Source organism: Dipodomys ordii, unplaced genomic scaffold, assembly GCF_000151885.1.
Source record: "Dipodomys ordii isolate 6190 unplaced genomic scaffold, Dord_2.0 Scaffold57, whole genome shotgun sequence".
Lineage (NCBI taxonomy): Eukaryota > Metazoa > Chordata > Mammalia > Rodentia > Heteromyidae > Dipodomys > Dipodomys ordii.
Window position 1 is genome coordinate 9,509,633 of NW_012267273.1, and position 23,745 is coordinate 9,533,377.

Sequence of the window (23,745 nt, forward strand, 5' to 3'; positions counted from 1 at the left end):
ACTTCAATCAAGAAGATGGTGGAGAAAACAGACTTGACAATGTCAACTGTGTTAAATGTGTCTCTGGAAAGTATATTCATCTATTTCAACCTTCAAACTTTTGCTAAGTTCTAGTATTTTGCTTCAGGAAGTTCTCCTAGTAACAACTATTGCTGTGTGTGTGTGTGTGTGTGTGTGTGTGTGTGTGTAATATACTAGAGTTTTTACTGGGATTCTTGTCATATACGAAGCCATTGATTCTTAAACACCTTGTTGCCTGATACAAACTACCAGGTGATCGGAATGACATTTCAGAATATTTTGAGTTGGTGAATCTTTCACATAGTGGTAATCAGAGAACAGAGATCTGGAACTTTGTTAAGATTACAGAATAAGTTATATAAATGCTTTTTAAAATCAACTTGTTAATAATTATACAGTATAGTCCAAAAGGAGGATATAATTAGACTTCATTATGGAATATCAGTCTTGCTTTTATAAAGTCTAGTTATGGAGCAGAAATGTTCTTATCATTAACTATTCATAGCTAGAGTTATCTATTAAAACAAACCAATCGCTGATGATAAACAAATTGACTTGGGCTAATAATTTTCAATAGTCTCTTACTATTTCAGTGAAATTGTGCAAGTTATATATTATCTCTGAGGGTATCATTAGGATCTGAAGAAAGAGGTTTATGTGAAGAGTGCAAGAGGTAATGATTGTAAAATCTCAATGCCTGGCCCATGAATGCCATGTAGGATGTGAAACAGTATCATTATTGTCACTTTCTTCCTCCTCCTCCCTCTTCCTCCATCTTCCTCCTCCTGCTCTTCTTCTTCTTCCTCCTCTTCCTCTTCTTCCTCCTCTTCCTTTTCATCTTCCTCTTGTTCTTCTTATTTACTGAGCTTACCAACACTCATTTCACTTAGTGTTTTATAGTAGTTTCTTTTTTACTCTTAGTATACTAATATTCAACTCATTAATCTCAGTTTCTTCTTGGTTGGTAAAACAGACTCCAAGTCTTATGCAGTGAAATATCAGGGGTAGTAATTTGAGAAGAATTGGGAAATCAGAAGCAGTTTCCAATGATCCTGTAGTGGAGATGGTAGCAACCAAGTTAGGCTGATAAGCCAGGAGGTTCTGACCATAAAGCAGTAATCAAATGAGAAAGTGAGGCTCTGATACACTTCCAAGCAGCATGGAAGGGTCCATCTTTGCAGACCCCTTGTTTGTGCCCAGACAAATGTAAACTGAACAAGACAGATTGCTAGAGCTTGTTCTAATTAATGATGTGTGTTCTTCCTCTGTCACCTGGGAAAGAAATTACTGTCTCTTCCCAGATCCCTGACGTATAGGAGTGTGGACGATCACCTGAGGTCATCCAGCTTTCCTCTAATCATACCAGCCCTGATCCAGCACAAGGGCACACACACCCTGGCCAAGCAGTCACCCCCACGCAGCAAACAGAAAATAAGTGATCTGAAACAACGCTTACCTATAATGACATACAGGGATTAACTTACTGCAGGTTTTGTTCGTGTTTTCCTTAAAGACAGCAGTTGGGGATTTGTGCTTTCTCATCTCTGAGGGAGTTGTTAGACAGAGTGCAAAGTGGATGGGGAATGGACTCTGTTGTCCACAATGCTAACTCACTGAGGAGCTGGGCTGGCTTATTCCCAGAGAGCAGGACCGAGAATATATTACTTTCTAGTAAAAACAATGAAGTAGAAAACAATGAAGTAGAAAACTAGAGAGGGAAGAGAGACACTCCCAGAGACAGGACAGTAGGATGGTGGTTTAAGGGTCCATAATTAAGTATGCGTTTCCCAACCACACCACACACCTTTGTAGCACTTCAGGGAGAAAGAAGACTGTAGAGAGGGATGGATATATGGTACATACCATAAGGTTCCACCCTTAGCAGCTACAACCATACCTACACTCAAGCCACAGATCCTAGAGTGACAGAGTCTGAGAAGCCTCAAACAAGAAACTTACAAGTAACAGTGCATCTATTGAAAAGGATTTTTTAACAATAATGTTTCATTTAAATATGAAAAAACTTCCACCGAAAGAAGAGTTTTCTGAAATTCAAACAGAAGGTGTTAAGGAGAACCCACTATCCATAATTGTAATGGAACCATGGAAATAGTGAGCAATAAGTATGGCAAAGTTTCCATGACTGAAAAAAGTCATCAACAGCAGATTAACAACAGCTGTTTGGGAGAACAAAGTCATATGACCACCTGGATCTGTCCAAATACTTTCATGAAACGCTTTCCAGACCTCTAGTCCATCATTACCATCACAAATAACATGGTGAACTGTGTTAAATCTCTTCCTTGCACCTGCCAGAAAAGAAAGTCTAGATTTAATGATGAAAAGTCTGTCTCAGATTATATAACTGGATGAGCTTGTAGAGCAGCCCTTCTACACACTGAGATGGCTGTCCTTAGAGAGAAAGTCAAGTGGAACCTAATGCTCCTATCAAGAATATTCATACTCAGAAAGCACATCTGGTTATAGTGGTTTGAAGCCAGGAAGGAGAGTGTGTGAGACTCTTATCTTCAATTAACTGTCCAAATGCCAGAAGTGGAGCTGTGACTCAAATAGTAAAGCACCAGCCTTGGAGTGAAAGAATTAAGGGACAGTGCCCAAGCCTTAAGTTTAAGCCCTAGTAATGTCACAAAAAAAAGAAGGAAGAAAGGAATTATGGAAGGAAGGAAAGAAGCAAGCAAGCAAGCTTAATTTATATCTATGTCCATGTCAATCAACTGGAAAGTCAGATTAAGAGCTCTGACACTCAAATCAAATTTCTCTGATTTATCTTACTATGCATTTGGCAAGTTTCTAGATTTTACATTACTTATTTTTTTCTTAATCTGTAAAATGGAGAAATAATAGTAGTTCCTACCGCTTAATGCTTTGATGGTGAACATACTCCTATTAGTGCCTGGCACATGTAGTGTGACACTCCATTAATTTCCTGGGTTATTTTTGGTATCATTAAGTACAGTAAATTCTATACTCCTGAAGGAAAACATCTGCCTTATCCACAGAAAAAGGTGACAGCTCTCCACACAGAACATAACACAGAATATAACAGGAAGTAAAGGGAGGAAACTATAGCATCTGCCTTTTACTACACTTTATTGTCAGTCTAGTCACCAATTTGCTGGATGATCATAGGTAATTTGATCCTTCTTATCTTTAAAGGAAGAGAGAGGAAGGAAGGAAATTAGTGAAAGAACTTTGAATGTCCTTTCTGATATGATTTCATAATTACAACATTGGACATCTTTAGCATATAATTGAAAAGCCACAGAAAAGAGAGCTTCAGTTTCCTGGGAATGAAATCATATATTCCAACCTTTCTTCCCAACAACAGTCATATGCTGATCATTTGTCTATTCCCTTCTCTACTTTAGATTGTCTTCCTTGTTCCTGATAGCTAAGTTAGTCACAGATGCTGTTATTTCATCCTAGGAAATTCTTATAAATGTGTTGCTTCTTCTCCATACCTGAGTTTACCATTTACAATTACTGTGACATCCTCCCTACGACTTCCCTCTCCTCCTTCAAAACAACTTCAGGGTCCTGAGTAGCGGGGATTATAGGTGTGAACCACTGGTATCTGGCTTAATTTTCTTTTTCTTTCTTTCTTTCCTTTTTTCCTTCCTTCCTACCATCCGTCCTTCCTTCCCTTTCTTCCTTTCTTTCTTTTCTTTTTTTTTGTCTGTCATGGGGCTTGAACTCTGGGCCTGTGCACTGTCCACTGAGCTCAAGGAGAGCGCTCTACCACTTGAGCTACAGCACAACTTCCAATTTCCTTCTTTCTTTCTTCCTTCCTTCCTTTCTTCCTTTCTTTCTTCTTTTTAAATCTCCTTATTTTGTTGTCAATATCTGGCCTCATTTTTCTGTATAAAATATTGATAACAGAGTTCTCATCTTATAGATATGCCACTGGGCTAGGAAGTCCATATATAAGTGTTTAGAATAACATTTATTAGGTAGTAAATATTTGGTGAATGCTATGTAGTTATTATTACTGTCCCTTTCACTGTCATAGCATTTTGTACTTAGGTGTTAGCCAATAACCATTCATCGATAGGATAAGATACAGCAGATAGAATACAATCAGCTTAAAATGTGATCAACAGGGCTGGGAAGGTGGCTCAGTGGTAGAGAGCTTGCCTTGCATGCCTAAGGCCCTGGGTTCTATTCCTCAGTACCACATAAGCAAAAAGAAAAAAGCCAGAAGTGGCGCTGTGGCTCAAGTGGTAGAGCGCTAGCCTTGAGCTGAAAAGTTGAGGGACAGCGCCCAGGCCCAGAGTTCAGGCCCCAGGCCGGACCCCCCCCCCCAAAAAAAATGTGATCAACAAAGATTTTCTAGGCTATAATTCAAGATAAGCTCCTTTCAAAAATCCTCTACCATGCAACTGATTTTGAAAATATGGAGAAGATCCATGTTTGTCTGCTGTGTTGGGGACAGTCTTCTGGAAAGACAAAGTGGATTTCATTTGTATTTTCTGAGGCTTCTACTGCTCCCTAGCACCCTCTTGTCTTTTATATTTTAGAATTTTTCCCCTAAGTGCTGTCCACTCCCTACTTGAGGGTTCCCATGGAATTTGAGATATTTCCCATGCTTTTGTGACCGGTCTCTGTCACACTCATCACTCAGAATAGGTTATTGAGGGTAATGAAGGAGACAGTGTAGGGACAAGATGAACAGGACAGAAACAGTTCATTTCCCTTTGACCTCCAATTCCCTAACTTATTCAAAATAGTATTGGCTGGATGGCTGGACTTTCAACAACTCAATTTGAAAGCCAAATAATAAGTAGTGGGAAAATGGTTCCCTTCCAGTGGAGGAAGACAGATATTTATGGCCATTTTAAGTACCAAAGGTGGAGAGGTCAGAAAAGATTCCCATGGGAGTGTCTATGAACAGTGGTGTCATCCACAGCTCCTGGATTCTTTTGAGTTAAATAATACTGATGGGCTTCATAGACTGAACGTCTATTATTCTGCATAGATCTTACTTTTAATTCATTTGATGTAACACTAAGAAAAATAAGTAATAAAGAATATTGGAGGAGAAAGGGAGGGAAGGGGGAGAAGAGTAAAATTAATTGAGATCTTAGTAATCATTAACAAATATTCTTTTAATTAATAAAGCGACAGCTCCCAGAAATGTGGTCTCTCACAAATCATTTCTGTAGTAGCTATGAACACAATACCTCAGAGAGAATTCTTGGTCAACATTTATCTTTGGCAAATATGAAAAAGGTTTGTTTGGCAAAATAATGGCATAATAATAATGAGGAATGAAAGAACGGTTATTGTGGCATAGTTGGAGTTGTCCTCTGTCTTTCTAGAGTATTTTAACTGCAGTGTATTCTTCTCAAGATTTCTGTTCTTAAAAGTGGCATCTTGTATATACATTTGTCTAATTTGAGGAGGGGAAGGGGAATAACTAAACGCTGAAACAAGGACACAGGATGGCCCATTACAACGATGATACCCACAAGCCAGTATATTGGAAATGAACTTTACAACCTCCGGGTGGGTAGGGGAGTTGGGGGGGATGAGGGAGGGAAGTGGAGAGGGAAGGGATAATGGGAGAACAACAAGAGAGGGGAGAACAATGATTGACAAGAAATGTACTCATTACCCTACTCATGTAACTGTAACCCTTCTTTACAGCACCTTTACAATAAAAATAAAACTAATAAACAATAAAAAGTGGCTATTGACTCACACCTTATTTTGATATTCATTTACATTAAGATATTTTTGTGTTAATTATTTTCTCATCTATAAAATGGCAAGCAGGATTTTTTTAAATTATTAGCCTCAATAATGCAAAGGTATCTCATTATGATAGTTACATCTGGTATATATATAATACTTTGATCAAACTCACTCATCTGCACTACTCTTGTTACATCTTCTCTCACCTTTATTCCTTTGAACAGTTTTTGGTGGGGCTCACTGTGCGGTTTGCATGCATAGGTTTGATGTACTTTTACAATATTTAACTTCTCCTTCCTCCTACCCTAGTTCCCCTTAATCATGACATATTTTGAGGGCTTCTTTTAGGTCTAACCCCTTCAAATGAGCAAAAAGTGAAATATTTTTGTTTTATTATCTACTAGGTACTATGGTGATACTTCACAAAGTAAGAAATGATTCCTGATCTGAAGTTACTTCCTTTAGTCACTAATAAAGTGACAATGTCTCTGTTGCTGGGTTTGATAAAAATCAAGTTGTACAATACCAAGTACCCAACCAAAGTTGAATCTGAGGAAAATAGAGTAAGACATGAGCTGAGTATGGTGGTATATGGTTATAATCCCAACACTCAGGAGACTGAGGCAGGAAGACTCCAAATTTAAGGCCAGTTTGGACTACATAATGATACCCTGTCTCAGAAAAGAAAAAAAATAGTAATATCACTTACAAGAAAAATAAAGATTTTAAGTAGAAAATGTTTGGTTACAGTTCAGAGAATGGAGGGATAATTTCTTCCTGGGGGAGGGGAATTACAAAAAGCTTCCCAGAAGGGGTGATATTTGGAGATGAACGCTCTTGGTGAATCCTTGCTGTAAGGAAGAAGAGGGCATTTGTTTGGATCCCAAAGCTTTCTACTTTTCATTCTCCTATCTCTCCAGAAGTTCTCAAAATTTAACACAGGAGTTCACATTTTCCTAAGGTATTTTTTAAGCTTTACAAAGAAGCACTTAAAGTCTATGCATGTGAATAGGTTTCACTCCTGGAGAATTCTCCTTAGCACAGCCAGAACATCCCTTCCTTTCCTTCCAGCCAGACATACAGTCTGCCCTGTAGCTCTTACACACTGAGGAGACTGAAGAATAATAGTAGCTCCCTCAAATTATGTGTTTTAGCTGAAATAGGGTAGATTCAAGTGAGAACTCAAATAGTGTAATTCCTTAAAAAGGCAAAGTCAAAGTTCAACGAAATAAACACCAGGAAGCAGTTACTTGAAAGGAGTCAAATGGGGCCATGGGGAAAGAGGTAGAGGAATGAAGAGGAGAAGGAGGGGAGAAGGTAATCAAGTATTCAACATATATCCTACAAAATTAAGAAGCGTGAGGGAAGGGGTGGGTTGAAGAGGGATGGGTAAGAATGTTGAAAGGGGAGACATTGATCAAGACACATTGCATTCATGAACTGTTTTGTTAAATGACAACTCCTTTCTGCAACTACTTGAAGATGATAAAAATTAAATAAATAAATAATGGATATTATTTGATTACTGAGAGAGAAGTTACTAAATTTAAATTTGATCTTAGTGTGAAAAAAGAGTCCAGGAACCAAGCTGATTGCCAGTTGCCACAAGACCTTAATCAATATAACACATATTATAGGAATATGTTTATATGTATTTATGTGTATATATATATATATATATATATATATAAACTGGAGACATTTCAGACTAATGTAAATATAATTTTATGTATTCTAAAAGCAAGTCACAACTGATAGACTATCAAATATAGAACACATCAAGGAAAAATGTCCTGGGAACTAAGAACTTTGGGAAGCATTGCCAGAGAGGGGGCTTAGAAAAATCCCAAGGGGAAAAATAGATATAAATCCTAGATAAGACATGGCCCAAAGCTGAGAAATTTCCATTCAGATGACAGAAGAAAAGTTAAGAGGGCATAGAAACAGGTTCAAAGAGAGTAAGGAGAACAAGCTACATGGTAAAAAGTTTAATTTCTTCATCTCCCACCATCATGGGTTGAATATTGGCCCTCCAAAGATGTCTACCTCTTAATCTCTAGGACATGTGGCTATTTTACTACTTCATGTGAGTGACAGTTCTTAGCTTGCTATGGAACATTAATCAAAATTGTCTTTATGAGCAAAGACATGCAGTGTTCTTGAACCCGAAATGCCCCCGATGTCTTGGGTCATGTCAGAGAAACACTCCAAGGGAAATGGCCGTGCCCAAAAGAGTTATGTAATGAAATGGAAGTGGTGGGCATAGAAAGGACCCTGCCCCTTGGGAAGCCAAGGAGGAGACAGAAACAAGAAATGGATCTGTCCCTAGAACTGATTCTGAAATGGTGTGAGGAGCTGCCAGATTCTATCATCACTTTGATGCTGCCCAATAAATGCACTGACTGACAATGTGATGCTTGCTTTATGAACGAACAGCAGTTCCAGGACAAACAGACAAAGTCCTGTTAGAAGATTGTCAGTATAATCAAAGAAGGAAAAACACATCAACCTGGTATGCTGACTTCCTAGCAATATGTTTTGGGTTTTTTGTTTGTTAGTTTGTTTTACTGACTCACAGGTGGTGGCCAATAGCTTGTAGAAGGGCAGTGGAAATTGGCCTTATTAAAGGAATGTCAGTAGGGGCATTATTTCCTTTGGAAATTATTATGAGTATTTGCTTTAAAGTGGAACATGTCACTGCCATCTGATCCCTCTTCTAGGTTAGGGTGGTGACTGGATTCAGCATGACACTATTCCTATGTTCTCATTAGTGATGACTGCCTGCATTCATCAAATGAGAGGACATGAGAGCACTACAGCAAGGGGCTAAATCTGTGCACATTGTTTTGTATGTTTTAAGACACAATGAGCTTTTTCTGCTTGTCAGCAAAAGAGGCAGAGACTGTCAGCAGATTCTTTGGTGGGAAGGTTCTGAACGTAGTTGACAGGTGAGAATAAAGCTGCTAGCCTTGAGGGTTGCAAATGGGAAAGACACAGAATCTGGATTGGGCTTTGCTGTCCTGCTGTTAGATGTTAAGTTCAGAGTTCTACAAAAGCCCCGGAGTAGATGTGATGCAGATTTGGATCATTGACTGTCGTTTCTTCAGAAAAAGGAATACACTTTTTCACCAAAAATGCCCAACAATTTGCAGAGAGATATCATTCTCTGAATGATAGCTTGATGGGGAAGGGGACCAAGTAGTTGAAGCATTGGTTATCTAAAATGGAAGGGAGGTGGTGGAGATAAATGCATGAAAGGGGGGCTTACACACCCTCAGAAGCATGTCCTTACCCTCAACATGAATGGGAGTAAAGGAGAGAGAGGAGATAATGGATCCAAGATGAATGAATGGCATCTTGTTGGAAGATAGTACAACCAAAGAAAGATAAACAAATGGGACCAGCAAGTTGAATTGTATATTATTCTGGGGGGAAAGAAGTGGGAAAGAATGCTCTATGCCTTTATGCTTTGTACTTTTTTTCCCTTATCGCCTCACATTTTTTCCCACTTACTTCATGAGATGATCAACAGAGTTGAGATACAAATGTAATGCTGGGACTACTGGTGATTCCACAGACTGAAGGGGATTCTGCTCTCATCCAGTTTGGTAAAATTGAGGTTAAGAGTGATTGTAGCACTAGGTGCCGGTGGCTCATGCCTGTAGTCCTAGCTACTCAGGAGGCTGAGATCTGAGGATCGTGCTTCAAAGCCAGCCCAGGCAGGAAAGTCCGTGAGATTCTTATCTCTAATTAACCACCAGAAAACCAGACAGAAGTGGCGCTGTGACTCAAGTGGTAGAGCACTAGTCTTGAGCTGAAGAGCTGAAGGACAGCACCAAGGCCCAGAGTTCAAGCCCCATGACTAACAAAAAAAAAGTGATTGTAACTATAGTGTGTAGTGATAAAAGGAAGCCAGTAGGTCTGCACCTATGTATGGATGGAAGTGGGCTGATGAGGGGGATCTTTCTGGGCTAAAAATTCAAGACCAAAATGGTGTGCAAACTAGTATCCCTTTCCCAAAATAAAAACAAAAATAAAAAAGAACTTGAGAGCTGGGAAGGTGGCTCAGTGGTACAGTGCTTGCCTTGCATGCATAAGGCCCTGAATTCAATTCCTCAGCACTGAATAAGCAGAAAAAAAGCCGAAAGTGGAGTTATGGCTCAAGTGGTAGAGCACTAGCCTTAAGCTGAAGAGCTGAGGGACAGCGCCCAGGCCCAGAGTTCAGGCCCCACAACCAACACCAACAACAACAAAAAGAACTTTAGATGTAAGGGAAGAGGGGGAATAGTAGTTGAGACAAAGAAATAAAGGAGCTTGAAATGAAGGAAATTTAATATCATGTTACGACTTCAAAAGAATCTCAGAGTAAGAGATGATATCTCATAGCCCAAATAGGACAGATTCCAGAAAGTATAAATCCATATGCTTCTGAGACTCCTCTTGCTTTTGGAACCTGATAGTATCAAGTGGGTGTATGCAAACCCGAATGGCATTTCCATATAATATGATGATGGATTGAGTTAGTCATTAAAAATGAAATGTGATCTTAATAGAGTGCCAGTATCTTGCTTTTGCAATTATTTTACTGTAAGGGGTTCATGGCCAGGGAACAAGAATTAGACCATGGCATAGTAAGGAATGTTCCTGGCCTATAGCCCTTAAAAAGTTTATAATTTCCGGAGCAATAGAGATGTTCTTACATTTGGTTTTGGATTCTGGTTGTTGACACAGGCTTCTGAAAACCCTTGGAATTTCCTGAGTGATAGGAACATCTTTTTTTGTTGTTGTTGTTATAAGAAGACACTTGCTAGCATCCTGGATAGTGGCTTGATTGCCAGAAAGACAAAGTCATACTTAGAAACTTGGAACTTTCAGCCCCATTTCCCATCCATTTAGAAGGTGGGAGGGGGAAACAAAGGTAGATATTGAGTTAATAATAATCAATCGTACTTATATGATTGGTGTAGTTGCCTCCCAAAGGCCCATGTAAGGTCTTGGCCTCCTACCCACAACACTATTGGGAGGTGATGGGAGCTTTAGAACGCATTGCTGAGATGGAGGTTTATGTCACGTCACTGATGGTCCCTGGAGAGGGATATTAGGAGATTGTCCTCCTCTTCCTCCTTGTCCTCTTCCTCTTCCTGCCCTTCCTTCTCTCCCTCCCCTTCCTCTTACCCCTCCTCCTCCCTATCCCCCACCCCTCTCTCTCATCATATACATTAGGTGAGAACTTTTGCTCTACTATTTATACCTTGCTATGATGGGCTACTTTACCATTAGCCCAAAGCAATGAGGCCAATGGATCATAGAGTGGACTGTGTATAAGTGTGAGTGAAAGTAACTCTTCTCCCTTTACAAGTTGGTTTTTCTTTGGTATTTGTTATGATGATAGAAAACTAATGACATGATGAAGCGTCCAAACAATTCTCTGAAGTGCAAGTTTCAGAGACCTTCTAGGCAGTTCAATGATGACATAGCATGCTCTCAGTGTGGGGGAGGAGGGTGAGGAAGAGGTGCACCCATAGATGTCATGAAAACTCTTACTTTGACAGGTGCATCTCTTTATCTATCTGTTCATCTTTAATCTTGGTAATATCCTTTATGATAAGCCTGTAAATATTTCCCTCAATTTTATAAGCCATTATGTAAAAATATTGAGCTCATAGAAAGACTCACGGGAAAGCTCTGTTTATAGTAAAACTTACAATTAGCATCTGAAGGAGGACCAGTTTTGTGGGATTGAATCCCTAGCCTGTAGAGTTTGACTTTAACTCCCAATCGTGTTAGAATTTAGCTGATTGATAAGGCACTGCACTGGTTTCAATGTAGTTTGATCTCTACAAAAGTTATATTGAAATTTGATCCCTTGTATAATAATAGAGATGAGAAGTATAGAAATCCTGATGAGGCGATTAAGTCATGACTAAGGATTAATACAGCTCTCTCGAGACTAGATTAGTTACTATGAAGCAGCTTGTTACAGATTAAGATTGTCACTCCTGGTTTTAGCTCTTCCATGCAGGTTCTTTTTTTTTTAACTGAACCTCTAAGTTATAAGGCCGCATGAGATGTGAAAATCATGTTCCTAGATTTCTCAGCCTCTGAAACTCTGAGTTGAAATTAATTTCTTTTTTTATAAGTTTTTTATTGTGAAAATACTGTACAGAGGGGTTGCAGTTACATGAGTAAGGTAATGAATTCATTTCTTATCAAGCATTGTTGCCTTCTCCTTTGTTTTTAAATTAATTTCTTTCTTTTATAAATCACCTAGCCTCAAGTATTCTGTTACAGCTGTAGAAAATGAACTAAGTAACATAGATGCCCGATGAATGTCTGTAACAAGTAGAGAATTTCTTGGTGTGAAAAACTCAAATTCAGTGTCAGAAGTGAATCATATATGAGATGAGCCAAAAGCTTCTTTTCTTATTCAACGTAAAATATAAAACATGATAGAAAGACACACGCGCCTGAGAAAGAAAAAGTTCCTCGCAATTTACACTCATCTTTGTGAAAGAAAATGTATTCCTTCCTGCCAAGTTCAGGCACACTTTCAGTTGTTTGTATAAATATCTGATTTCAACAATTTTTACCTAAGTCACACACACACACACACACACACACACACACACACACAAACAACAACATCTGGAATGTGTGTATGTAGTCAAGGGTATATGAGCCTGTTCAGGTGACATGCTAGTTTTGGAGGTAGGACATGGATAAACTAACTTTAAGTTTCTTGAACTTTGTAATTCAGAAACCACCAGACCCCTAGACCTTCTGACAAAGTCCCCAATGTCTATGTCATTTGGTCCCACACTCCCATGGACCCACACTTCTCTTGTAAACCATCATTTAAAATAAGTTGCCAAAGTACAGGAAGCTACTTCTTAATGGAACATCTTGATTCTTCCTAAAGCTCTTGAATCCCATAGACAAGGGCCTCATCAGGAAACAGATGTTCAGCACAAAAAAATATTAGAAAAAAGTAATAGCTTGACCAAAATAGCTCCCCACACTTCACTACTAATAATAAACACTTGCAGAGCTGAGTACGCCACATTCTCACAAGCACTTTATGTTACAGCATCTCTTCTGAGTCAAATGGGATAGTTCTAGCATCTTTCTAGGGTATAGAGAGCTTCAAGGGTACAAGTGAGACTGTGTCCAGCTGGGCTTGTTGCTGTTCTGAGAAGTGTTAGGAAAGCAGCTGGGAAGGAAGACATGGGGAAAATCAAATGATAGGCCTAGCCCCTGTCGCTGTCAATGAGCCAACATATTCATCAAGTCCTTACTGTCCAAAGTACTTAAAATCTGTCTGGCTGAATGCCTTAAAGCTTGAGATATATAGATATTTCCATTTTTGAAGGAGTAAAGGAAGGCTAAGTAGAATGCTTTGCTAAGAAATACCCTATTTGCCCTTACCAGGAGAACCTATGATACAAGTAAATGAGCCCAGAGATGCATGTGAATTACTTGTCTTGAAATTGTATGCTTCCTGTAATTAGCTTGATGGTACCTACAGGTTTTCTAAGAAAAAGCCAATTTCTAATATGTGGTCCAAAGGCAAGCCGTATGTCTGCACTATGGTTTGAAATGGCAATTGTATATATATTTGTTACCCAACATGGACTCCTGCCATCAGAATCTGAATTCGTAGAACTTCCAAGGATGGTCAGTCCTCTAGGATCTACACAACTGGGAAATGAAAGTTGGTTAATGATATAAAAGCTTAGGAAACCTGCCTGACCCTTCCCATCTGGGCCTCAGACATGGGCTCTCTTCACTGGTAAGGCAAACAAGTCTCTCTGTAAGCGGTGCTCAGATGACATGCATGGGCCACAGTCCATGGGCTGCATGTGGCATAGTGTAGAGGCACACTGGTATCACACCTCGGAAGTCACATGTGTCTGCGTCTTTGATTTACTTTTGCCTCCTCATTCTCAGAATATTTACACTCTTAACAAAGGAACAAAGTTAACTGTGGACCAAACTTAAGAATGAGGGAAGGGATGACATTGTCCAAAAAGAAATACACTTTTTAACTGTAACCCCTCTGTACATCACCTTTATAATAGCAACTTATTTGCAATAACTAGTACATGTGTAGGACAAGTAGAAAATGTCAAAAGCTATGTACATATGACCATATAAGATGATGTTAAATGAAATGAAACCCAAGATAGGGACACAATTTTTTTCTTGCTTGCTATTGTTTCTAATGTATTTATAATGTACCATGTGATTTTTTTGTTTCTTTGTATGTTCCTCCCCAATGGTATAACTGCTGTTTTCACTGTATTTGATATAGTGCCCTGCCTCTTGTATATACACTTCTCTAAGTCCGGGAGGGGAAAAAATAAAATGCTTAAATAGGGATACAGGTTGACCCACTGTAACAATGAGATATACAAGACACTATGTTGATAAACAAACTTTATAGTTTAGGTGGGGGGGGTAGTTGTGGAGGTGGGAGAGAAGGGATATGGTAAAGGAAAAACAAAGGAGGAGGCAAAGGAGGAGGCAACAATGCTCTATAGGAAATGTACTCATTACCTTGCTCATGTAATTGTAACCCCTCTGTACAGTATTTTTACAATAAAAATGTACAAAAATCTTTAAAAGAAAAGAATCCAATATAAAATGGGGAAGAAGGAGGGAGAGGAGGAGGAGGAAGAAGAAGAAGAAAAAGAGGAGGAGGAGTATTGTTAAAGACTGCTAGATTTGGTTTACCCTCTTGTGTCAAGAACACTCTTTTCCTTTATTAAATTCACCAAAGTAAATACAGTCTTATTCCACGGCTTCTTCATGCACCTTTACAAACTGGAAACATTTTTTTTTCTGAAATTACTATGTGAGGTTTTAAATTGAGTTCATTGATATTAAAATTAGTATAAAGAAAGCTATATTTTTAACTCACTGCTTCTATTGAAGTTTGTTCCCTGGCCTTTATCAGTGACTTGGATGAAATGACAACTTAAAATGTAAATGGAGACTATCCTGAAAAGAAGTGATGTCCAAATTCAGAATAAGAAGGTGGTAGAGCTGAAAGAAGTGTAGAGGATTACATAGCATAGACAGTAATGCCTAGTGAGAGCCACTTGTTGATATTCTTAGCCAAGTCTATGACTCAGGACACCTTACTTCTATTCAGGAATTTCCCTATGTATTATACAACTTTCTGTACTCATTCTTACATATGATGTATTACAGAGAGATAGAGAGAGAGAGAGATACAGAGACACAGAGACACACAGATACACAGATACACAGAGTAGAGATTAAGAAATCTGAAGCGAAGTACCTGTGGCTCACACCTGAACTTCAGCTACTCAGAAGGCTGAGATCTGAGGATTCCAGTTCAAAGCCATCCCAGGCAGATAAATCTGAGAAACTCTTATCTCCAATTAACCAGCAAAAGTTTGGAAGTGAAGGTGTGGCTCAAGCGGCAGGGTGCTAGCCTTGAGCAGAAAAGCTAAGGGACAACACCCAATCCCTGAATTCTAGCCTGAGTCAGTACGGGCACATGGATTTAAGAGATTCTCAATCTCAGAATGTGAAATTTTGTATTGTGATTCAATCATCCCAATTACAAAAAGTTATGGAAAATATTTGGATATGTACTGTATATTTAGTAGTATTAAATGTCTATTGCTAATTTTTTTTTGGTTGGTCATGGAGCTTGAACTCTGGGCCTGGGTGCTGTCCCTCAGCTCTTCAGCTCAAGGTGAGCGCTCTACCACTTGAGCTACAGCGCCACTTCTTCTATTGCTAAATTTTTGAGTATAAATTATGTTTTTAATGAGTCTTCTAATGGTTTTGGAAGAGTTAGCACATTTTCTCTAAAAAGTGAAACATATTGAAGGAATGATAGATTAAATGGTAAAAAAGTGTTGCACTAAATACAGATTCATTTTCATTATAAAAATAAAAGATGAGGTTTTGATGCAGAAATATGAAAAAATATATTTTATCAAAAGTCTTGATGTTTGATTGACTGGCTTCAATGATATTTTTCTGACTACCTTCAAAAAGTAGATTACTCAGGGCCCAGCTAACAAAACTAGTCACTTGTATGCATTATTTCATGTATTTTTATGGCACTTCTTTCCAACAAGATAAATATTCTCACTGAGGAAGTGAAGCTCAGAGAGCGGTTCTGTGGCTTTCCCAAGTTTACAAAGGTAGCAAATAATAGAGGGAGAGTTATGGCCACTGTTCTTTCCTGAAGGCAAAAATGGACTCTGAATTCACTTTTATATTCCTAAAATTAAGTAGGAGTAACTTTCTCAGGCAGTCAGTAATAATCCAGATTTTACTGTCTTGATCCTCTGGGTGACTGAGTCTTTAAAATATGGTACAGATTCAGTGTTATCTGAGAACTGATGGAGACTTTAAAGGAAAAAAGAGATAGGAACCTGCTATCTCCTGTCTTCCAGCCATATCCTGGTTCCTGTTAGTAGTGGTTGGTCCAGGCTGAATTAATTACAGTTTAGTTCCTTTGCTTTCTGGCCAACAGGACAGACAAAAGCCATTAGCCCTGCCCCAGAAACATAAATAAACTTTCTCCCTAGATACCATCTATTCCACAGTGTGTAATTTTTGCTGGGGAAGGAGAAACAAATTAGATAACCTTTCAGAGACCCTTCATAATGTAAGCCTCTGGGATCTGAAAATAGTTAGAACTGGCATCTGGTAAGTCAACATTGCCCAGACTAAATGAAAGAATGATTGGAAAGGAGCAACAAGGTACAATGTAAAATGTAATTCACTAAAGCAGTTGTAATAGTAAGCTCCATGAGAAAGAGCCAAAGCCGTACAATTTCCTAACATTCACCAGTAGCCAAAGCCAGAACATCATTAGAAATAAGACATGCTTTATTCCAAAGGTGTTTCCAATGAAATTATAGAAATGCTGAAGGTTTTCTTTCACATTTTTTTCCCTTCAACCAACCAGGTGTGGTGGTAATGCATTGTAGCACCCAAGGCCTCTCACATGCCAGGCAAATCCTTCCTCCCTGAGCCACCCATCCTCAGCTCACAATTTGCCTTAAAAAGTTTCTGTTAAAGTCTCGGTCCCTAGGGAAGTGCTGTTAGGAGATCTTTACATAATTGGAGACTTACCCTAAAAGATGACTATGAGACTCTACCCCCTTCATCTGTTCCTTTGTTCCTTAGTGACGAGGTGCACCGTTTGGCTCTGCCACACACTCCTACCATGATGTATTAGACCCAAAAGTAATGGAGCCAGTCAAATGTGGATGGAACTTCCCAAACTAGGAGTCCAAATAAACCTTAAACTGTTATCTGATTATCTCAAGTATTTTCTTACAGTGATCATAGCCCCATCTCTACCTCAGGTTTCATACCACAAACATGACCATATGGTGGAGGACCAAACTGCCACTACATAAATCTTTGAAGGTTAAGCCACAGTCAAACCATGACACCATGGAGTCATAGGCAGGATGGGCTATCCAGGAGGCTATGCCCAAGTGTGGCTGTCTCTGAAGTTGACAGGGACCGTACGTAGATGTCATAGCATCAGCCAAACTAACTGTGCCCTCTCACCTTCATTTCTTTGCACCTTGAGCCTTGTCTTGTTGGCTTAAAAGGCATTCCTTCTCCTTCCTCTTCCCATCTAGAATTAGCTAGCAGGTCCTGTGTTGGGCCCTAGAGAGTTGTTCTTCATTCCACTCTTATCACAAAATTTCAGAGAAAAATAAATTAGAAAAGCAACACCTTCAGTTATATCTCTCATGTGTCAGTGAAATCAAATACATTTGTCTAACCACGCTTATGCTAGGTTGGAGCTATGAAGGATATTAGAAAGCAGTGATACAATGTCACTTGTTAAGTTAGAAAATGGAGTCTAAGGAAAGTGAGGTAACTTGCTCCAGGACACAAATTTAGATACTGTTCCCAATCAATAGTCTTTTCACTATGATAAATGACAATATATCCATTTAATTAAAAAAACAGAATTCTTTCTATAATGCAATATGATACAAGTTGCAAATTGATTCTTTAGAATAGCTTTTCATTAAAAACTGATTTGTGCCAGCACTGGTGCTCATGCTTGTAATCTTAACTACTCAGGTGGCTGAGATATGAGGATTCCAGTTTGAAGCCAGTCTGGGCAGGAAAATCCATGAGACTCTTGTTTCCAATTAATCATGAAAAAAGCTAGAAGTGTCACCATGACTCAAGTGATAGAGCACTAGCCTTGAGCAAATAGGAGCTCAAGGACAGCACCCAAGCCCAGAGTTTGAGCTCCATGACCAGCAAAAAACAAACAAAAAACAACCAAACAGAACAAAACAAAACACCTACTGATTTGTTTTGCAATGCATACTTGTTGCCCTCATTTACTCTATATGAAATTTAAAAGCTTTGAAGCATAGCCAGGTTCCTTTTGTAACTTAGAGATAGATAGGAGCCAGTGTTTTGAGGGACATGACAACTAAAAAAAAATAAAGAGTTTGATGCTGATTTTTTTTAGTAGATTGAATCATTTAACTACTAGGATGTGTGGAATCTTGAAATGGGAGCTGTGGGGGAAAATGATAAAAGTCATTGCATTGGTCAAGATGCATGATACTCATAAACAGACATGTTGAATTGAAGCCCCTGAATCCCCTTTGTACAACTCCTTAAAAATGGTAAAAGAAATAAATTAAAAAATAAAAGTTTTATTCTTAGCCTATTTTGACATTCTGCATGAATATTTACTAATCCACAGTACATATGAGTTTACTGTTAATAACAGACTCATAGTGTAAGGAATTTAGGGTATAGCTCAAAGATAAAGCATTTGCTTAGTATATGTACAGCCCTAGGCACTGATTCCTTGAAAGAAAGAAAAATAGATTCATAGAGTGATTCAACATTAGTGTTGCCAGAGAACCAAACATGAAACAGTACTAGAAATAATTGGGCAATGTCCCATTTGTGGGCCTTAGTAAACAGGCATGTTTACAAAAATACACAGGGCAAAATCAGTGATTAACTAAGAGTACAAACATGAGCCCCGGGCACCTGGCACAAATCAGTTTTTAATGGAAAGCTATGCTAAAGAGTCAAATTGCAAGTTATATAATATTGCATTATAAAGAAAATTCCTTTTTTAAATCTAATGAACATATTATCATTTATCATAATGAAAATTTAACAAACATCGATTGCTCACCAAATGCCAAGCAGTATGTCATACAATCCCAAAATTCTTGGCAGACTGATGGTCTTACAATCATTCCTGAGTTGATTATTCACTAGTTAATGTGGAAAGACTTATCTACTATATGTAAGTGTGCAATCCTTTCAAATAACAAGTAAGTAAAAAGATCCACTAACATTGTGAAAATTCCCCTAGTTAGAAATATTGAGAAAGAAATCATTTTGTACCACCTCATATTCAAGGAAATTTAGGTACCTTTCAGATGTCTGTTCTCTGCCTGCTTCTCAGGCTTTCTATACAGCAGGTAAGAGAAAGGAGCAGCAATAAACAGTACCCAGTATTAAAACCCATCTTCCTCCCCATGGATGGTCCAGTGGACAGCAAGGACCCTAGTTACCATCTATTATGATTTAACTAGTATCAGCTTCCTTTATGTGCATCTGTTTAAATAATCTGTGGTTTTAAAGGAGGAAATAGGATTCCTTTGAGTCTAGCAATCACTAGAAAACACTGCTGTGGAAAAGAAAATAATGCTATATTGTTATCTGATTAAAAATAATCTTGAAGTAGGATGCGAATCATCAGAAAGAAGACTAAAGTTTTCAAAAGACAGAAATTCAGATGACCCACTAAATAATAATATATGACTTTCTTATACCAACACTCCTAGTGCCTTTAGGGATAAGAGTTAGATTGTGTAAGGATCTCTTTTACTTTTTCAGTAATGAAGGATCAAACTAAATTTAATCAAATCCATTCTTAATAAAAGGAGAAACATTCCTATCTCTGCAGGATTGGTAGGTTAAATTTCCTAATAGACATTTGTTCTTATTCTATTTACTTTTAGTTACTTAAGATTTCCTCCAGGTATTTTTCAGCTCAAGTACAGCCAGAGAGCAAAAGAAGGGTAGCTCCATTTGTCCAGAAACTCTAGCTAATCAATAAACATTGCATTCCAAGGTTTTTCCTTTCACTCAGCAAATTTAGGACTTCTATGTAACAGAACCACAGTGCAAAGTACAATGAGAAATCCCTTTGCTCATTGCAAACCTGCTTTCTTCTCCAGTCTCTGACCTTAATACCGGTCACCATTTGAGAGTTTTATATACATAGATTCACTTGTTCCCAATATCCAGACTGTGAGGTAGACACTTTTAAATACTTTTAAATAATTGTACAGATAAAGAAACTTAGAATCAGAGAGGTTAGATATATTGGTCAAAACTGTACAATAATAATTGGATGCAGTATTCTTCTAATTTAGCTTGCTGTTAGAATCTCCATTTTTAAACAGATTTTTTTACTCTGAAGCCATCCATAGTGGCATATACCTGTAACCCCAACAGTTTGGACTGAGAGCAGGAGGAGAAAAAGTTCTAGGCCAGCTCAGGCTCCTAGCCAGACTTAGGCTGTCGAGTGAGACCTTGTCTCAAAATGAAGAATAAAAAAGAAAAGGAAGAGGAGAAGGAAAAGAAAAGTGCACATTATTTTTACTCTGAATAAATACCTTTAGAATAGGCATCATCTTGGAATATTGTTCTGAACAATAAACGATGCATGGAATCCCTCAGGCCGTGTCACACTCCAAGTTTAGACCTTTCAAAACCTTTATTGTTTACAGATAGGAGACAATTCCAACCCACAATCAAGCACCTCAATCTAGTCACAAACCACAGTGCCTCTCTCGCCTTAGGGTGATAGACTTCAAGTAAAAACTCACCATACCTCTGTCTCTTAAACTAAAATCATTTGGTTCTCACCTTTCCAGGCATGAGTGGGGCAAAGCTGCAAGTCCTTTACACATTTTGGCAAGTTATTGAACTCCTCAGCTTTGCACAAAACTTCTTAACAGCAGGACTGGTCTCTGAAAACTTCAGCACTGTCTGGGGTAGCCTTTCTCTCTTGCAGAATAAATACAAGCTTCCTCCCAGCCCTCTGGGGCTCTTTGGACCAATGGAGAGCTGCTCAGGAAATTGCAGGCTGGAGACAGCACAGTGTGCTTGAGGTGGAGGCTGGGATTCTTCCTGGACTGCAGACACTGCATCATTACAAGACTGGAGATCACTGTTACCACCACATTCTACTTCTGGTTCAGCCAGGACACAAAGGACATTTGTGTTTGAAGTTAGTAATAGCAGGCGGGCTAAAGTCAAGAGCAGGGCTTTCTTGGGGAGCAGAGTGACTTGGGCTACTTCGGATGGGTCAGAGATATTGACAAAGTTCCTTGGATACTATTTAGTCCTATATTCGTTCACAGTGGAGGGAATGTGTACTGTATGTGAATACTTCTCTCATGCCAGGCACTTGAATGGATGCTAAAAATTCAGAGAAGAGACTCTCCTTGCTCTCAAGATCCAAATGCAATACAAAGTGAACAAGCTGTTAGAGTCATGTGAGAGCCTCTCAGCATCAAGTTCTCTTCCTCAACCTGTGCTGAAGGATGGGCACCAAATTATCACTTAGATAAATCATAGCACATGAATATATAGTGCCTGCAATCCCAGCAGTTAAGGGAACTGAAGCAGAGGGGAGGAGATTTGTGTCTAGCCTTGGCTGTGTAGCGAGACCTTATCTCTGATGTCAAAAATAAACACACAAATAATTACTATATACCCTTTATGGAGTTACATGTATGGAAAGGTGTTAAAAATGATCAGGAACATCACACGTCAAAAATCTTAATAGAGATTGAGTAGGACAAAATCCAAAAGGACAAAGTGCATCTATCAGATATTATTTCCTAAACTTTGGTAATTCCACAACCATTATCCTAAATTCTTGATAAATTGGTGAGCTAAATTTTGGATTTCACCCCAGAGCCATTCATCTGTTTGCATTTGGACGGCTTGTCTTTTCTTACTCTTCATCCTGTCTCCGCTAATTATCACTCAAATAGTATTTCCACCAAAATTAACCTGAATTGCATCATATTCTGTTGACACCCAATGTAAGTCCTAAGGAGTAAATTGAAGTTCAACTTGAAAATAAGAAGCATTGCATAATCTTTAAGAAAAGCTCTGAATACGGCATTCAAGATCATGCTCATAATTTTTTTGTATTTTTAAAAAATTGTTTGTGTGAAATATCTTAGGTGAGTTGAGTGAGGCAATTCATGCCTGTAATCTCAGATACTTGGGAGGCACAGGCAAAGGCTCCTGATTCAAGTCCAAGTCAGTCCTTATCTCAACTATATATACCCAAAAGCAGGAAGCATAGCTCAAGTGGTAGAGTGCTTGTCTGGCAAGTGGTGGCCATGGGTTCAATTCTCATACCTACGTGACCAAACTCAAATAACAGACTTCATATTGCATGTTTTTCAGATTGTTAATTAGGACCTGTTATTGACTTGTAAAGTCAATTCAATGTATTCTGACCAAACATTTAAAATTAAATAACTAGACTAGGCAAATAGAATTGAATTGAAAAGAATAGACACCTAGACAAACACACTTGGGTGCATTACATTTAGAAAGTTAACAATTATTTTATGAAATGTTTGCTTTAATTATCAGGAGGTATATAGGCAGAGGTTATTATGTAATATGTATTTCTTACTATGGGTCACTCAGAAGGTACAGGCAGGAGGATTTTACAAGTTCAAAGCCAGCTTGGGCTACCTAGTGAGTTCTTGGATAGCTTACTATGTGGTTATATGGTTATATATATGCACTTTGTATCCTCAAATCTAAGCTCAATGTCAGTCATACATATGGATACAAATATACAGCTTGATTTAACACAATGGCCCAAATTCTGCCATTTACTGGCTAAATAAACACTAGCATATCAATCAATCGTGGTTGTTTAAACATGTGAACACTGTCCTTGACTAGTGAATCTAATAATATGGAAAACAAATGAGCAGAGAAGATTCCTTGGGGACAAGCCCAAGTCATTGTTTGGAAGTCAGGGGCCTTTCATGATAATATGGGGGATAGTAATTTAATGTAGAGCAATGGAGGGTGATGTCTGAGGACTTGAAAAAATCAGGTGTTTCTGTTTCCCCAAATTTTGTATAGCTAAAAATCAAGTGTATAGTAACACTAGAGCCTAGAATATCAAAATTCAATAACAAAAGTATTAAATGCAATGTATTTTTTTTAAAAAAAAGACTTCATAACCACGATCGAGCCATGTAAAAGAGCGGCTCTAGCAGCAGGAAGCAGAGAGGTTGTTTCCAGTGGCTGGGGAGAAGGGATTGAAGAGTTCCTGCTCCCTAGGTGTGAAGTTTCAGTGATTAAATATGAAGCATTACTAGAGATCTCCTGTATGCGATGGTAGTTAAACACTGCTATATAGTTAATATGTTGATAAGAGTATCTTTTCTCACAAAGAAAAAAAAAGTGAAAAGTACTCAAGTAAAACACATTTGAAGTCTTACCTTTATTTTTATTCCTTCTTCCCTCTAAGAATCTCTCAAATGGCAGCACATCTATACGGAGGGTAAAAAGCTATTATAGCAACATGACCGCAGACTGTCACACCGTGAATGACTTCAGTCATGTTATGGTTGATGAAATGACTGGCAGGAGTGTGGCTGATGAAGCAAGGGATGCTACAGTCCATCTGCCTGCAGTATGTTGGGGGCCGACTGAAGTGCCAGCCAGGGCTGCAGGAGGCAGAGTTGCCGGGGAGGTGGAGAGGATTATCTGATGAAAGGATCTCTGGCTCTCATTCTAGTTCATTTTCCTAACTAAATGCCGTATTTTTTATCTTTTAACTGTGATGAGCAGTATGCTTATTTTTAAAATGCTAGTTTATTGTAAAGATGCTGTACAGGGGCTGAGAAGGTGGCTCAGTGCTAGAGTGAGGCCCTGGATTCGATGCCTCAG

The 23,745-nt window shown here is 38.6% G+C and overlaps 1 protein-coding gene across 1 annotated transcript in view; it reads right to left on the minus strand.

Annotated features, from left to right (window-relative positions):
* The window catches only part of Rgs5 (regulator of G-protein signaling 5), a 46,281-nt gene extending 25,463 nt beyond the window's left edge, over positions 1–20,818 (minus strand). The window contains exon 1 of the mRNA XM_013021847.1: positions 20,674–20,818. Within this exon, the coding sequence (XP_012877301.1) occupies positions 20,674–20,717 (44 nt within the window). The 5' untranslated portion in view covers positions 20,718–20,818. The remainder of the gene's footprint in view (positions 1–20,673) is intronic.
* Between the last annotated feature and the right edge of the window lie 2,927 nt (positions 20,819–23,745).